The sequence below is a fragment of the Falco peregrinus genome, chromosome 2 (genome assembly GCF_023634155.1).
Source record: "Falco peregrinus isolate bFalPer1 chromosome 2, bFalPer1.pri, whole genome shotgun sequence".
Classification (NCBI taxonomy): domain Eukaryota; kingdom Metazoa; phylum Chordata; class Aves; order Falconiformes; family Falconidae; genus Falco; species Falco peregrinus.
In genome coordinates, this window is record NC_073722.1 from 105,188,181 (window position 1) to 105,205,858 (window position 17,678).

General features: G+C 41.0%; 1 protein-coding gene across 2 annotated transcripts in view; it reads right to left on the reverse strand.

The window, feature by feature from the left end:
- MYL10 (myosin light chain 10) overlaps positions 1-17,678 on the reverse strand; it is a 50,967-nt gene that overhangs the window by 12,327 nt on the left and 20,962 nt on the right. The window contains exons 1-2 of one of the 2 annotated variants that reach the window (XM_027791123.2): positions 9,691-9,792; positions 1,749-1,835 (exon numbers count right to left, since the gene is read on the reverse strand). In XM_027791123.2, the coding sequence (XP_027646924.1) occupies positions 1,749-1,835; positions 9,691-9,693 (90 nt within the window). In that variant the 5' untranslated portion in view covers positions 9,694-9,792. Of the gene's footprint in view, positions 1-1,748; positions 1,836-9,690; positions 9,793-17,678 lie in introns of those variants that run through there. The other variant, XM_027791124.2, reaches the window with a different exon arrangement.

Below are 17,678 nucleotides of genomic sequence, written 5' to 3' on the forward strand. Positions count from 1 at the left end.
CAGCTAGTCCATTGCAGCTACAGTAACTTGCAGGGTTTTAAAGTCTACTGCTCTACAGGGAGCACGTCTTTCCATGATCATATTATATCAACACTTCTTCATGTAGTTTTACCTCCAGTTTCTTACAAATCCCCACTACTCACATTCCAGTTTGCCCATGTGATTACTTGCAGCATGCATGATCATAACCCTTCATTTACCTGCCAAACCATCACCATATAGAAAACTAAGCCCAACTCTTTAGAATTGCTTTCCCTCCTTCTGGGGGTCTTGCTTTAAATAGTGATCCCTACAATTTGGAAGCAAACCAGAAGAAAATATGAAGAGCAAAGCAGAGTCCAGCAAGCTCACAGAAGACAGGAAAAGCATTAGGTATGTATTGTAAAAGATGAACTTAAAATAACCTAATAACAGCAATGCTGAAATATTTTCTGATGAGCTGGTTGAAATCTCTAAACAAAAATGTTGTGATCGAAACTTTTCAGAAATACTTGTCCTATGTATGCCATTTTCAGACACAACACGGTCTTGGCTTTCACTGGACCACTCCACTGCCTCATGCTTTTGCCATTATTCTGCCACCATCCTCCCAGAAATGCTCCTAGTACTATATTACTTAGAATACATCAAATACAGCATTCTGACTAGTCCTTCATTTTGTTGGTACATCTTCAAACAGTGGTTTTTGGAGAAAATAATACTGGAGGTTCTTAGGATACGGAGAAGTGGGAGAAGGGTGTTCATTAAACATGTTCCCCTTAACAGTAGGGAAAAGGTTACTAGTTTCAATTCATTTGCCTGGGCCATACTCATAAACCTTTGCATGGGTTTTTAGTCTCGTTCACCACTGAGCTTTACTGGTGGGAATCCTCATGAAAAGTAAAGTTGAAAGCCACAGGCACCGAATGAAACTAGCTATATATCACATTGGAAATGTCTTTGGAGATGTGAGTTAGCAAAAAATGGGTGATGGCCTCACACACATTCTAGAATGTCTGCTCAGCAAAAGATCATAAACTCATCAAACAGATTATCTGTCATCCCATTAGATTTATTTCCTCACAGGTAATTGGTCAAAGAATCTACAATGCATGGTAATACCAAATTCTTTGGGAGCTAAAAGATGCTTACATAGCTGATTTCAACGTGTTGTTTTGCTTTATCAGCATTTTTTTGAGCAAGTCAGCTGACAGCTTCTTGGTATTTTCTTTTCTAGTTTGTGGGCAGTATTAGAAGGACACAGAAGAATATTTACTATTGCTATTGTGGAACAGTCCACTAATTAAAGCCCTGGTTCACTAAGGCATCTCTATTCAGGATAATACTTGAGCATAACAGACAATTCTTATTTAAAATACCACTTAAACTTAACTTTAAACATGTGCTGAATCATTTTCCTGAACCAGGGCTAAAAAGGATGAGATAATAATTTTCCTTTCTGTTGGGGCGTGGGCTTGTGGGCTTTTCAAAAAAGTCTAGAGCTTGAAACAGGACAGTGCGAGAGGGAGAAAAGAATGAAAGAAAGAATGAAAGAAAGAAAGAAAGAAAGAAAGAAAGAAAGAAAGAACAAACAAACACACAAGGAAAATGATATACCAGCCAAAACCACAGAAATGATTCAGAAAACAACTGTGTGTTCTACTAAAGCAGATGGAGGATTGAGTAAGGAAAAAAAACAACCAACCAACCCCTATGTTACCCATTAGCAATAACAGGAGACTATAGAGAAGAGCAGAACAGTGACCAACCTCTTTGAACTCCTGGATCTGGGTTTGTTCAAACATAGAGAATACATTGGAACCACCTTCTATCTTCTTCTTGGCCTTTTTTGGAGCCTGTAAGACAAATAAGAAGATCAAATATAAATTACTTTGTCTGTTAGGCACCCATGAAAATAAATTCCATCTTTAACAGAAGGTAAAACATATACAGCCAAATAATACAAGAGGATTGTGTTTTGTTATGACAAGGCTTTTAGTTCAATCAACTGTATAAATATCTAAAACATTTATAATATACATAATTCTATATAATATATATAATAATCCACTATAATAGATGTATTATATATATATAAAAATGGGATTTAAAAATGCTTCTTTAGTAACAGATGAATCTCTCGCTGAGGGGTTTTGCCTTTCCCTTGCTCCAGCCTAGAACCTGACAGCTCAGATGAACAAGGACAGCTTGTCACTGTGCAGCCTTAAAAAAGGTGAGGGACCTGAAGAGTGACACCGAGTATCAGCTGGTCTGCTGCTTGTTTCCTCAAGGACCTGCATATTCCTTGGGTAGAGTCACCTATGCCAGACCCTTTGACACAGGACAATATCCCCCCTTCTGCAGTGGCTTTTCAGAGCCCTGTACTGCAGGATGAGTGTTGTAAGCTCATCACATCACAGTCTTACTCACAGATGGAATTACAACTCCCAACCTGCTGTTCTCAGGAAATACAAGCACTTCAGGTAAGTGGCTACAGGTACTCCTTCTTCCCAGCTCCCACGCAGGGACACAGCCAGCTGCAGAATGAGGCCCTGCACGAAGACTCAGCTCAGGAACCAGAAAGAGAAATTCTATCGCTTCAAGTCTACTCTGTCTGGACCAGCACCGACTGAATAGATTCTTCCTATGTATGAATACCTTCCACGTTTGCAGGGCAGTCTATATTCTTGCACCAACCTCTGACGCTGCACTACATTGCCTTAGTAGCTCATATAATTTTAATATTCAAGACAACCACCTTAACTAAAAGAATGGGCCTGCTTTTATCACTGTTCTGTAGTTCAAAGACTGAGACAAAGATTGAGGCAAGAGTTACAATGATATTTAAGAATCTAATGCCCACTAACAATCAGTCAGAACTAGACTTCACTAAATATCCTTGAATAAGGGCCCAGCCAGCTTGCCTAAGACAATACAGTCCTTGTGCTGCGGTAAAGAATAAAATCTGTGATTCCTAAGTATTACAGAAATGTTTTAACCACAGCGTTATCCTGACTTGGGGCAGGATAATGAGATACAACACCTTCTGAGTTCCCTTCCAGACAGCTTATTTTTCTTCTTTTATTTTTTCTTTATCATTTTTACTTTTAAACTTCATCATCATAGTCCCACCTGGTTCTCATGTCATGGAAAATTAGTCTTACTTAGTTTGGGTTATTCTGCGTGAAACAGAAGGCAACTTCTACTGCCTCCTTTCATCAAAAGAAAAAAGCCTGTGAAAGTTCAAATTCAATACTGATTTCAAATATCCTGAGGAGCAGAGTAGCTCAAGGAAATATTCCCACTTGACTCTGTTTGAAGTATACATTGTCTGTGATCAGTTTAATTTGCCAGGCAGATTTCTGCACTCAGCCACCCTGGTTTAGATCCCAGGTCGAAAATTAGGGCTATGGTAGATGCTCACCCACATACCCACACTCCAGACCTGTCAAACTCCAATCAGCTACCACAAAGCACTAAAATCTGGAAATAGGAATGGAAATTGAAAGAAAAATGCATTTGTAGCGAGGATAAAAATAAGGATAGAATGCCACCACAAGCATGGGGCGGGGGGGGGAGGGGCAGAGAAGTGAATAAGTGGAATATTTAATGAATGTAGAAATATTGATTTTGGAATAAAAAGATTCCCTCCTCCTCCTACACATGAAATAAGTGTTATTTTGAGCAGTAATGGGCAATCTTCCATGTAACGTGAGGTGCTTGGTGGAGGCTTTCAACACTTCCAGATCGAATGGAAATATTAAGAACAATCCTACGTATTTACATGTATTTGTTCCCTGAGGTAAAAAGAAAGCAGATGTTACCCAGCCGAATGTGTTGCAGGCTGGCTGGGGGAACCGACCACAGGACACAAGGTTGGCCTCAGCATTTTTGGATGAGGTAGTAGAACTGGTTCTCCCGTGCTTGTGTAGCTGGTCTTTATGAAGACAAAAAGTGCTTTTACCATTCTCATGCTCTGCTCTGCTGTGATCAAATACAGCATCCATATTCAACACGATAAACATTCCCCATGCTAGCAAACAATCTGCAGCTTTCTAAGCTAGCACCACATGAAGGGCAGTGGGGTCCAGCTCCAGGTTTTCTTAACTTTAAATGTCAAACACTGGCAATACCTTCATTATTCCTCAATTTACTGGGCTTTAAGCAAGGATTGTGGCTATAAGAAAGAATGAGATAAACCCAAAAGCTGTGGCTCGGTTATCTATTAGAAACAGACCAGCAACACAAAAAAACCCCAAAAATTTCTTTACATCAGTGAAGTCCTATTCAAGGCAAAAAAGACTGAAGACTAGTTATCCAGAGAACAATCACTGTACTAGGAGAAATTCATCATAGCATGGTATTTATTCAATGTTACTCTCTGGTTAGTCATCCCCAGGGATGATAAAGGAGATCAGTGCCCGTGCCGCTCAATCTATCTTTAGTTTTTCTGCTGAAGCTCTGGGTGTGGATCCTATTTATGATCTGCTCACTTGTGGAATGAGGCTAAGACCACCAATACATTTCACAGGGGCCAATGAACAGCTGTTGGATAGGAATGGCTTTCCATCGCCAGTTTCAAGCCAAGTCTTTTGGTATCAAACTTAGAGAGTATCTTGGGGTTTTGTATATACTGTATTTGAAACATAATTTTTCTGCTCTGAAAGGCTAGGAAATTAATAATCACAGAAAGAAACTGCATCTTGATTTTGCATGTCTGGTGGGTAGGCAGGTGCTGTGAAGGGGGAGGCTGAGAGATAAGTAGATGGAGCAGGAACCATCGTCACTGAGCTCCTGGTGGGTCATTCAAATGAAATGGCAGCTCTACAGTAGAAATAGGTCTGTGCTGCTGTCTGACAACTCCAAATGCTCAAGAATTTTTTAATTAATAGAATCAGGATTCTGACTCTGGAGTATCTCTCTGGAAAAAACGGCACAGTAAAAAGAGCAATACATTCAAAAAACGTGTGGTTTCTAAACTGTCAAGGATTTAGTAGGTGACCTACAGTGGGTGACTGACACACCACTTCTGTCTGCCTTGATTTCCCCATTTGTAAAATGTAAAGTGTGCCGAGCTGCACTTTGCAAAGATAGCTGCTCTATCTTTGCAACATGTGCTTTGAGACTGACATACAAAACGTGCCAGATGAGAAACTGAAGAGCTGAGGGTCCCCTGGGCTGGGATTCCGAGGCCTCAATAGCACAGCAGTGGGAAGAATGTTGCAACAACTGAAAAAGCCTATTAATATTCCTGCCTGAGTGTATTAATCATCCCATTGTGAAGAAAACAACACTTCACTTTAGAAAAGAAACCACAGGCTTGTTGCATATCACTCATTTGTGTTACTAGTCTTAGCACTCTCTCAATTAGTCTGGATTTTAAAGGGTCTTTTTTTGTTTTTGTTTTTATTTTTGTTTTTGTTTTTCTGTTTGGTTGGTTTGGGATCGGTTTGCTTTAGAACCTTTAAATGAAAAAAATGGAGCCATACCAAAATCTGGTCCCAAGAAAACTGTGCTGAACCAGGCATTTGCTTTGAGCTGAGCTTCCCTCACTGAGGGTCTTTATATTTCTGCCTGGCAGTGTCAGGGGGCCGGAGAGAAAAAGGACGGTGCAGTGACACAGACTGGCAGAAACAATGAGTGTGCACTGCCTTTGCCTCTCTGGATGAAAGAATAGGGATTCCTTATATGTTGCTTATATGTCAAGTGAATCGGACTGAAGAAATGTCTGATTTCAGGGTGACCTAAAGGAAAAGAGGGCAGGGAATCAGTTTATATCTCTATATGCAAAGGAGGAAGGAGCTGAAAACACTTGGTTCTTACTTCAGAACATGAGGCATTGTTTACCTTGATAAACTCATAAAAGGCTGGTGCTAGAGCAGGTTCATAACACCAAAGATACAAAGGAGTGACACTGGATTATTGCAGAACTTTATCATCTCGGCCCCTCAATGAATTTGGCAGACAACCCCGAAAAGTATGGTAAAACAGACAAATTGCTGCCAGATAAACAAAGGTACAGCTCCACAACTGGCGCTACTCTGCACTGACTCTCAGGTGCACACTTCTACCCTTCAGTAAGTACGAAGTAACCAACCCCTACTTCGCATTTTCTGCAGAGCCTGAACATCTCCACTGGCTGTCAGGTAAAATGGGCAGCACTCTGCCAGAAGCCACAATTTTGGTTTGCAGAGGTCAGTTCCCTGTTCGATCCACCATGCCCTAAAACACTCAGAAAACACTCTAAATAACTAAAGATGACACAGTTTGATATTCCTGACAGCCAAAGTTAAAACACAAGCAGGAACACTTCCCCAGTCAGCATTTTGTTGTGTCTTCTTTTAATTTTTTCACCGGAGAAGACACCAATGGATAAGCAGGTCTCCTGGGAGCGAGTCCTTCGGAGATAAACAGCACCGTACATTATTAAGAGCCTGATTCTGTTGTCTTGTACCCTTATGTGTTCATTCAGCCCAGGGCAAACTAGACATAAGATACTACCAGCTTTAAATTGCACCATTTCACATTTTATACTTCCTTCCTCTGCAACTACGTCCATGACTACAGAAAAGACAGAATCATCCATCATCTCACTCAAATTCTGTCCCCTACTGTGATCCACAGTACGATGTTAACTCTGAGTTACTATTACTTTTTCATCCATCACACTCTCTCCTTGTTTTTCATCCACTCTGGGATCTCAGTGCTGACATTTCCCGTCTTTTGAATTTTTGTTATCATTGAATCCAGCTTCTGAATCAAAAGTTACATCTGAGTCCCATCCAAGGGATTCTTGCCACACTGGACAGGATTTTTTTTGATGATTGTCTCACAAGTTTGCTCTGCTGAGATAATTTATGCTGCATCTGCACCAAAGAGCTCAGCGATGCTCAAGCCACCCTTTTTTTAGTGTGGTTTAGGTCCTTTTCATGGCAGGTGAGCTGCATAAGGCCAACCCAAGTGCATGCCTTTGAGGGAAGTCTAGAGGAGTAAGCAACATAAACTGCTCTAAGGGCACAATTTGCATTTCAAACAGGCAACAGCCTCAGATCATTCAAATAAAAACCCATGTTATCAGAACTGAGAAACAGAAGATCTTTTTATTACCTACTCTGCACTCACAAACAGATCCCTCCCTTCTCATCCTCGCTCCATTTTATACGGAGCCCCAGCCTCCCACACACCTGCACAGACACACACCCCCCTTTGATCCCTGCTAGGTACAAGTATCTGTTGGACTGCATCCTCCCTGCTTCACACTCCTGTACACTGAAGCATTCTCCTTTGCCCCACATAAAATCCCTTCCCAATCACAGTCGTCTTTTTTTCTCTCTCACAGATACACAGAGAGAATGCATTATCTCCCCAAACTTATCTGGGAACAGCAGATAACCTCTCCAACCGCAGACTGCTCAGCCTCTCTCTACAACCCCAAATCCGCCAGCTGCTTTCCCCACCCAGCAAATTTTCTTCTCTGGCATATACATACATGTCCTCCTCCCTCACATAAACAAATGAACAGTCCCTCTGTACACACGCAGTCCTCCAGGCTTACAGACAGACACATATGCATGCACACACGCATGTGCAGATGCACACACACACATTTCAACAGTTAAACAACTGGCTGCATTGTCAGCTAGTGAAATCGGCATTGCTCCACCGTGGTCAGTACTTGTTTCAGTACAGGTGGTACATTCCAGAAAGTTAAGCAGGCTGCAAAACACAGTCGATCAGAATGCAATCTATTTTGGGGTACGCAGTTCCCTTCAGCATACAGCATTTGCTACAAGGTGTCACTCAAACTGAATAAACAGGAATGTTTTGGGAATGAGAAAAAGGCTTCTCCCTCCTTCCTTCCGCCTCTCTTCCCTTCCTTCTCTCCATCAGCACAGAGCATGCGGGGACACATCACAGACCCAACTTCACTGAAATTCCCTGGAATTAACGGAGAGCCGTAGACAGCTCTCAGAACTCCATTCCACAGCACTTGTGTGGTCTGCTCTTGTTAGAAAAATTATCTCCCTGAACCCTGCCTCTCTCACTCTCATCAGCCCTGTATGTCAGAGCCTAGTAGCACTGGCTGACTTGTAATTATTTTTTACTATGCTGCTTTGTCTGCACTAATCCTTTGAAAGTAGCTTTACTGCACATCTGAAATATTATGATGCTATAAAACCTCTGTAATATTTATAAATCCCTTAAGACATCATAAAGAGAGAAAAAAACCTCCCTACAGAGTTCATCTAGCATAATTACATATACATTTCCCTCTGATTAATAAAAAATGATCACTTCCTTATGTAAAGATATTCTTCAGCTTTCTTTCATTAAGGCTATTTTTTTCTTTCCATTTTAAATCTGTTTCATGTGTCCCTGTATAGTAAGGTATCTCAGAAGCTATTTTCCTAAAACAAAAGGCACAACGAAAAGAACCACCACAGACAATCATCAGTTGAACTGGGAGTGAGGAGACAGACTAGTCTGTCACTCTATTTTCATGTCTCTTAACTTAAGCAATTTCATCACAGAATGTCCTGAAATATCTTCAAACATCAAGCAGTGTGGTGTGTCATTGAACTAAATAGGAGGGAAGAAAACTGGTAAATGAAATTTTTTAAGAGGGGAAAAAGAGAACCGAAGACCCAGCACTCATCCCCCATCCCACAAAAGGGCTGGCTTAGACTTTAGCAAAGATTAAAGGGAAACCTCTAAGTCCACAATTGAAGAGGCAGAAGCAGCACAAGGCACTGCTCACTTCTAAAACAGTGGTGAAGAACACGATTAGTGGCTTGCGTGCTCAGTGTGAAACCACTGACACTGGCCTTGCACTGACTGAAACTGGAACCTAGTTTTGTGCATGAATTTTAGAAATTACTTTGAATGTGGTTTTATCCTGCTCAGAACAGCACTTGGATCATATTCATCACGTGCTTAAATGGGATCAGGTTTGAACTAAGCTTTGAGAAAGCTTTTCATATACAAGTGCCTCTCCGGTGTTCTCCAGAATCAAATATTCTGTAGCCCCAGGGAGCCATTGGGCAGCCTGAAAAGGACCTACAAAAAGGAGAAAAATAAGGAAAGAGAAAATCACCAGATTTTTTTATTATTATTATTGTTGTAGTCATTCCTCTGAATTTGCAGAAGACAAAGATAGAGCCTAATTTGCCCACTGCTTCTTAGGCAGGAGTTCTTCTGTGCTCCATGGAATCACATCAAGTGCACCTTTGGTGCAGAGGTGGCTGCTGGAGTCCCAGAGCTAAAAGCTAACGGTGAGCAGGGCAAACACAAGATACAGAAATTTCTGCAGTACTTCCTACTTCTCCCGGCAGTCTCAAGAGCAATACAGTTACAATTATACAGATACCCCTTTCCCTCACTCCCCATCACACCATAGCAGACCTTAGCACTAATTAACACCAGCCGTGCCAGTCATTGCTGCCCTAGTGTATTGGTCTTGGAAGAAGATTCACGAGCTCTTCCCTTCAGCAACTGCATCTATGTTCCCTGCTTTATTCATTTGTTAAACACATGCAGAAAAGTCCTTGGAAGTTCACAGCTCACTCTATGGGATATATCTTCGTTCTGGATGTGATACTAAGTATGAGATTTCAAGGGGTCCAGTGTAATCATTACTGCTCTGTTTGAATTGTTATAGTTAGGAAGAAATACAGAGATAAACAGACAGACACGGGAAAGAATAAAACCTACCATACTGCTGCTCCTTCAACCCCTTCTCTGCCAACCAGTCAGCCAGCAAACACAATGCCAACTGTCTCTTTATATAGTGTCACCAAGGAATAAAAATATGCCTGCTCCAAGTTTAGACAATAGATGTAAGGTTGGAAAAGTGCAGTAATTGGATCCCAATACCATTCCAAGCATCTGTTCCATGCACGGCTTTTGCTTTCACAGAAATAATGCAGTAGATAAGTAGAGTAGGCAGTTGGGACACAATTGTACAGCGCTCACAATAAGGTAGAGCTGAAGGGGCTTTCCCATGCGCTTCTAAATAATGAATACAGGGCACGCACTGAAAAGATTTTAAGTGGACATGGCATCCTGAAAAAGCAGAAAGAGAAACACAATCCTTGAGAAAATACAGAGGAAACCAGCAATAAATCTGCACCACTGAGATGCCTAGTAGCTCTAGAGTCTGGTGCATGCATTCAGAGCTCCAGAAAAATGACTGAGGTTCTGCACAGGTGCATCTGTAACTGGGAGGTATGCTGGAAAAGCGCTGCTCTGCAGATGGCAAATGACTGCGACCAGGTCTGTTTTCCCTGAATCTATCACACATGCCTGAAGTCCAGGGGCCAGATCTCAAGCTACTGCTTGAGAAAATAGGAAAAAAAAAGAGATGTGTAGGAAAAAAAGAGATGTGTAGTAATGAATATGGTGCTGAGAGCAGGAGGGAACAGAAGGCAGCATAGGAACCACGAGGGCTGTGTCTCCCAGGGAATGCTCATGGACATTAATGCATACACATTCCATTTGATTCATAAATCATGTTTGGCATTATCACAACGGGCCAAAATATTAACCAGAACAAAATGGCATAACTCCACGGACATGAAATCATATTTCCCAAGGGTCTAATCTATGTCTGTGAAAGCATCTATACAGGAACACCAGTACATTAAAAACAGCAGCAACAACAGGTTTTTCAGGAACATACGCTAGCGTCTGAAATACTTGCCTACATCAGTCACACGAACCCTGAGTCACGAAAGTGCTCAACGAATCAACTGAACTTTGAGACAGACATATATTTGAGTACCTAGCTGAACAAGGACCTTGCTCCTTCTCCAGGTCCTGCCCTCTGCAGTGCTGTCATCTCTAATCTTAGATTTGACTGCATGCTCTTCAGGGCAAGGACTGTTTTAGCTGTTGTGAAGTACCTCGAACACCTACAGGGATAATTAAGTAATAAATAAGCGTAATACAATTCATCTGGCTTTAGCAAAATTGTCGTGGATACAAGTTGGAAGTTAGCCTAGTGTTCATCATTCTGACTTCAGTGACATTATACCAATACCTAGTGTAACGCAGCATAAAAATAAATCCCTCGCTCCATTTGCCTGCCACCGCCTGCTGGATAGCAGACCCAGGGCTGTACACTGGATTGAGTTTGTAATCTGAAAAACTCAAACTTTTTTAGGAAAATTTTACAGAATTTCAAAGGCTCATTGCGATAAAGACTTACCGTGTTCACTGGGTTAGATCCTGATTCAGCAAAGCTAACTTTAGGGAAGGAATAGTCCCACTGAAATCAACATAATAGCTCACAAACATACATTTAAGAATGTGCTTACTCGTTTTGCAGGATCAGTGCTCTACTCCTGAGAAGACAGTCAAATGAGCAGCAGATTTGTCACTGAATTCACTGGGCCCAGGATTCCATGCTGTGAATTTTGTGTCCTTTTTTGGAAGGATACTTATCTTTTCATCCAGCCATTTCATGAGTTTGTCCTTACAGCAGTGTTAACAATTGCTTTGTACTGTTTCTTTGGGAGTTTTGTTTTTTCTTATCTAGTATGTCATCAATCATCATTATTATCATCAATTTACTCCTTAGTTTTCTAGCTTGATCTGAAGGCATTTTCCAATAGTGCATGTATTTTCTACATTGATCTTTGTCTTTTCACACAATTGCTGTATTAAATGAATTCTTCCAAGCTCTTTTTAAATGACATGACATGTTAGGATAAAACCCACACAATACTGTGTGTTTGCAATGCACATGTCCTGAGAGACCAGAACCCTCTCTGCTTAGTCTATAAAACAAATCCACAGAGGAATTAAGGGAGACATACATCTTGGCTTTAAAGGTCTGCTTGCTTCTGCAACTGCCTCCAAATTATAGAAAGGCTCCAGACTGGAGAGGGGAGGGAGAGAAGGGGGGAATAACGTAAGGACTGAAAAAGAAAGGCTTGAATTTAATTGCCCTAAAAATTTCAATCATTCAATCTGGTAATTAGAGAGCTGGCTGATTCAAAAAGCAATTTCATTTGGAGGAAAAAAAAAAAAAAAAAAAAAAGAACCCAACAAGATAATTGATGCTAAGTGAATATTTTACCTGAAATATTAAATACCAAACTTAAGTCTGCCTCTAGGGCCCTTTCTGCTACCCCTTTTTGATCTGTCTTTCTACTCCTTTGTGTTTTCCTCTCACATGACTCAACAGAACAGGACACTCCTTCAGAGAATCAGATTGTCACAGGGACAGGTTTATTTGAACTCTGTGCTGTGAAGGAGACAACATAATGATTTATTAGCAAAGAAAATAATAATAGGAAGTCTCCTGAGATCCAGACTGGCTGCAAATCTCAGTGAGGTTTTCCAGTGTTGAGTCTCTGTGTCTGTCTGGCCATAAGCAAGGTTTGATATCCTACCAAGGGTAACAGCTTTCTTTACGAGCTTATCAATGTTTATGTTGTTTACGAACTTAACAATTCTTACCAGAATGTTTCATGCTTAATTCTGGCCTGTCTGCTGCTAAAAAATGATACTTAAAGGTAGATCTCTGCAGTCATGCAGGGCACTGTGGATACCAGTGTCACAGGGGTCTGATTGCACAGATCTCTTTGCAGGATAGAGAGCAGAGCTGGTTTATTGCACACTCTTCAGAAGTAGTTACTGCTAATTCTCTAATATTTAATAGCCTGACTAACAAGGACAGCATCCCATACACATCTTAAAGGAATGCTGCATGCCTGGAATTTAAGTAGTTATTAACTTATACTACATTTATAGATGGAGAAATTATAAAGGAAGTGTATGTGATACACATTAGATTCTGGTATCAGGCGTTGTTCTAACTGCTCACCTGTGTGCCTTTTTCACACAAAATGCTACGCTCTATTCCTGTTAGCAATATTAAATTTTAATCTTAAAACACCTTTTAAAGTGAGATTCCACATCTATTATTACTCAGGAAGACCACATCAAATGTATTCAGATGGCTTTGCAGCTTCCTGATCATGAAAATGTTTGACCCATACAGCATTCACTACCTAAAAAGTGATGGACTCAGTGACAATTCTTATAGTGAGATGGGATGCCAAGTGGAATGTGGCCTCCTCTCCTAGTTCAGCGGGGACAAAGAAAGCCACTAATGCTGAATATGTTACATAGGAAATATATAATAAGTACCTCTGTAAGTATTCCAGCTATTGCAGACTGAATTTTGAGACCAACTTCATACCACAACATTATACTTCTGCACACAGATAGTTTTCCTTCACGTCTTTCAGTGGCATGCCTTCCAAAGAAGCCACGTGACAATGAATCATATTTGGGAAATGAAACCTTCGATATCCTGCCAATAGTTAGGGACAATCCCCAAACCTTTAGAAGAGATGTATCCCAGCCTTCATACCAAAGGACTCCACTTTCTATGTACTGACCAGGCTTGATCTCTCTGTCTGATATCTAATTTGGTGCTGAGGGTAAAGACAAGGCCAGTCCTTATCTAAAAATAGGATTCATATGAGCCCCATCCTGGCGCTCTCCACTCTGGTAAAATGTACCTTGTGGAATTGACAACTACTACTGTTCTCTGGCCATGTCATCTGTTCTTTCATTGCTATGTGCTCCTAACACCCTCTAAGTCACAGATGTTCGTTTATTCTACAGGTGGGGAACAGATATACTCAGTAATTTATCCAAATATAAATAGAAATTAAAAGCAAAGCAGCAGACTGAGGAATTGTCTTGCAGGTCCTGGCAGGTGTGCAAACCATGGATCAGGAGCAGAGACCAAGCGCCTCTCAAGTAGGCACTAAAGTGAGAACAGCAGCTTATTCCAGCAAAGCCACTAGCAAGAACTACCACGCTGAGGTGGATTTCAAGTCCTACAGAGAAATCAGCAACTTCCCTTGAACCACCCACTTTTCCTTAATGACCTTAAATTGATTAGGAGCTCCCCTTCTCTCCAGAGCCATGATGATTCCCTTTTCCTTTCTCCCTACAGTAGTTTTCTTAGCAGCTGGTTGAATTCTTTACACAGAGGACAGGTTACACAGTGCTGCTCAGAAAGTCCATTCGCTAAGCTTGGTGACTACCGTATTTTGGAGCCTGGCAACAAGGCAAGTCTCCCAAATATATTCACTGTATATGGAGCTCCTACAGTTCAGGTATAGAAAAGAAAGACCTATTACAGATACCTCTGCAGAATTCTAAATAAATTAAACAGTGCAAATGCCACTGAGAATCTTCTCTTTCTGCTGAGCACAGACAGATACACCTACTTGGAAACAGCCAGCGCTGCTGTAACTGTTAATTAAGTTCTGTGCATTTGTTGTTCAGGACACCGAATCCAAACCTCCTTCTCTCCTTCTCTGACTTACCCCTCCCTCCCTGAGAATTCACATTCACTATCTAATCTGACAAAAACTCTGCTCTCTTTTATACTTGGAGGTCACTTTATGTTACTTACAGTGTGTTGCATAATGTCGAAATGCATAACACAACATAATGAAAAGCAGACTAATATAACTCAACCTGACATCAATGACATAATATGATGTGGCTACTGAAAAATGCACTGTTGTCATTGTTTTCTGTTTTCATCCGATACCTACTTACTATTCCAGCATGGGGCATTTGTCGCAGAATTTGAAGAAGGTTACGGACTGAGCATGCCAGATTCTGCAGTGGCTCCCACCATTTTGCACTGAGATCACTTCATTGGCTTTGCCAGGGTTCCTCCTGATTTACTCTAGCAAGGATCAGGCTCTGAAAAATCATCACATAAAATGCAATTACGTTAGGAAAGCCATCAAGTTGGAAAATGCAGCTCCTGGGAGTAAGGAAATAACAACACTGTTATAGTCCCTGTAACCTTAGCTCTGCCCTCTTGGGTAGTAAATGAGCCTGTACTATTTTTCCTGCAGGATGTCATTTCATTTTGTAGAATTGTGTAGCAAAGCAGCTGTTCAGTATTTCTCTTAACTTCATCACGTAGTCTGTGGTCCCATATCTCATTTGCTGCACATCAACCAAATCCTTCTGTGGGTTAGGTACTTTTCTTCTTCCTGTTTTGATTTGCTTTTGTATTGTTCTAATTACCACAGTATATGTGTATTTCAAAACCAAGGCTGAATCTGTCTTCCCAGCATACCCGCAAGGTTGAAACACACTGTTATTCCTTCCTTGTTCCATAGACAGAGAGCAGAAGCACAAAACTGGATCTTACTATAGACCCAATGGGAAGTCCATCATAGGCAGGACTAGAATGCAAGGCAGCAAAACCCCAGCCTTTTGCATTAATTCTTCTATTTTTTCTTCTCTGGCTACTTTATACTGCCCAGCTCCCCAGTGGAAAAAGTAGACATGAGCCTTATTTGTGAACACCTCAAACAATAATAATAAATGAAGATGGAATGTTCCGGTGATGTTATGAATCCCTATGCAACAGCTCTGCCTTGCTCTCCATCCAGCAGAACCAATACAGAAGACCCAACAGTAACCAAAATAATTGAGCTGATGGACTACAATGAAACTACTGCAATTTCCACTGGTTTTACAGATGAAACAAAAAAATCTCTAGTCACTTCTGTCTAACACAGGCCCATAGCATTTTACACATCAGTTGCTGTATCAAGCCCATGTCTTCTGGCTGAGCTAGAACATGTTTTTATTGTTGTTGTTATCTTACGCTGCTAGTTTCTGGCCAAGACAATTCAAGCTCAGCGACAAAATTCAGCCCCCATTGACTTTGAGCCAGGCTGGTTCATAGACTTGTTCCCCTTGTTCCACACTTTGTCACATCTGCAGTTTAGCATATCCTCCACAGCCACCTTGGACTGCAGGACACACAAGAGGTGTCATCTGTCCTTGAATGATTTGAAGGCACTGGAAGCAGTGGGACAGACCACAAGCTTTTTGCTGCAAGATAGGATTTGATGAGAAAGTAATTAGTTTCTACCTACAATGCCTGTTTTTTCTGGCAGCAAGATACCCTGCTGAGAAGTTAGGGTTTAACAAAGCCGAAGTCAGGAACTGAGAGAGGCCAGAGCAAAGCTGGAGAGCTCTAGGAAAGCAGGTGAGGTTTAGACATTTGCTAACATTTTGGCCAAGTATCTTCACAGAAAGACAGGCTATATTCACTTAAAACTTTTGAAGAATGGAGGGACAAGCTCACCACTTGAGAAATGGTTCTCACTGTCAGAAATTTTGTCTGAATGTTTCTGTCTTTCATTTAGCTTTTGATGAGGTCTATTTATGCCTTTTTCTGTTAGGATAAAATCTACTGTTCTAAATTAATCTGATGCATTTCTAATGTCTGTCTGTACACACATACATGCAGAGTTTCTGAAAATGTTAGGAATATGTATGGCATGGAGCCTCCTAAAATTTCAGGATAAACAACTGGAATTCTTCACCTAAAATCTAGCTATACCAGGATGTGATAAATATAAGGTTCTGTCTCCTCTGTCAAGAACCCAGCATAGAAAGAAGTCAATTTTTTTACAGAAAAGAATATCTGAATATTGACCCAGTGGCTAAATTCATGCCACGTATTTGTGGTTTAATTGCAGATGAATCCCAGAGTATGTTGGATCACATCATACTGAGGTTTGGAGGCACTAAAGTTCCATTGCAGGTTACAATGCACACAAGAGAAGATAGGCAGGAATACTACCTCAGAGTACAGCACAGATTTTAGGCTATACTGTTCATAACAGCACTAGCAAAACGACTGCTAAATGAGGGATAATTCCAGAATTTAAGTGCAGTGAAAAGACCAGCTGAAATAGTCACTGTGAAAATTATGAGTGTAGTAGCTTGGCATTGCTTTGCAGATGTTGAATGTAGGACATGGTAATAGGGCCATATTCCACCAGCACAGTAGCTGTAAAAGCTGGGAACCACAAAGGCATTTAGCAACAATTTGTAAATGTCACAAGTTCCTAATTAAATCCTTTGGCACTTTCCTAAAAAATCATTATGAGAGAATCATCACATGGCATAGTAACAAACCCTCTTGTTTGTACCGAAGAAACAACCCATATTCATAAACTTGGCTTAAAAGTATGAAAAGGAGCACAGCACCTAAGAAAGGTGCCATATTCTGTCCTCACAAACAATATCATAAATCCATTGTCACCTCTTAGAATGAGTGGGATTATCTGGGATTGACCACCATGTAGCTGAGGACAGGATCTGGCCCAATATAATTTTTCTTTGTAGATTCATAGAATCATAAAATGGTTTGGCTTGGAAGGCACCTTTGAAGACCATTTAGTCCATAATGCTGGAAGTCCAGGAGCTGTACGTGGAATGTGCAGGAGTGTGGGCTGGACTGACAGGGGAGGCTCAGTATGACAGTGGGTGACAGAGCACCCTGCCAGCACAGCGAGTCAGGGTGGGACCCAGGCTGGCCAGACAGTGAGCATCTGTGGGACAAGCTGAGCACCTCACGTATCAATCTTTTGAAAGCAAGCAGACACATTCACAAGGATGATTAAGCAAACTGAATCCTCAGACCAACGCACTTGCGACTTGGTTCCTAAATATTTTGGTGATTGTGGATAGAACCTTACAGGACCCTAAGCTATGTCTGAATATCTTTGCTCCTGTTGTTGCCATCTGTGGTAATCTTTACTTTCAGCTGAGATTAATCCAAGTTCTTTTAATTTAGGACCCCCCAAAGCTATCCTCATTCTGTTGGATGAATTATGCTGTTGTGACAT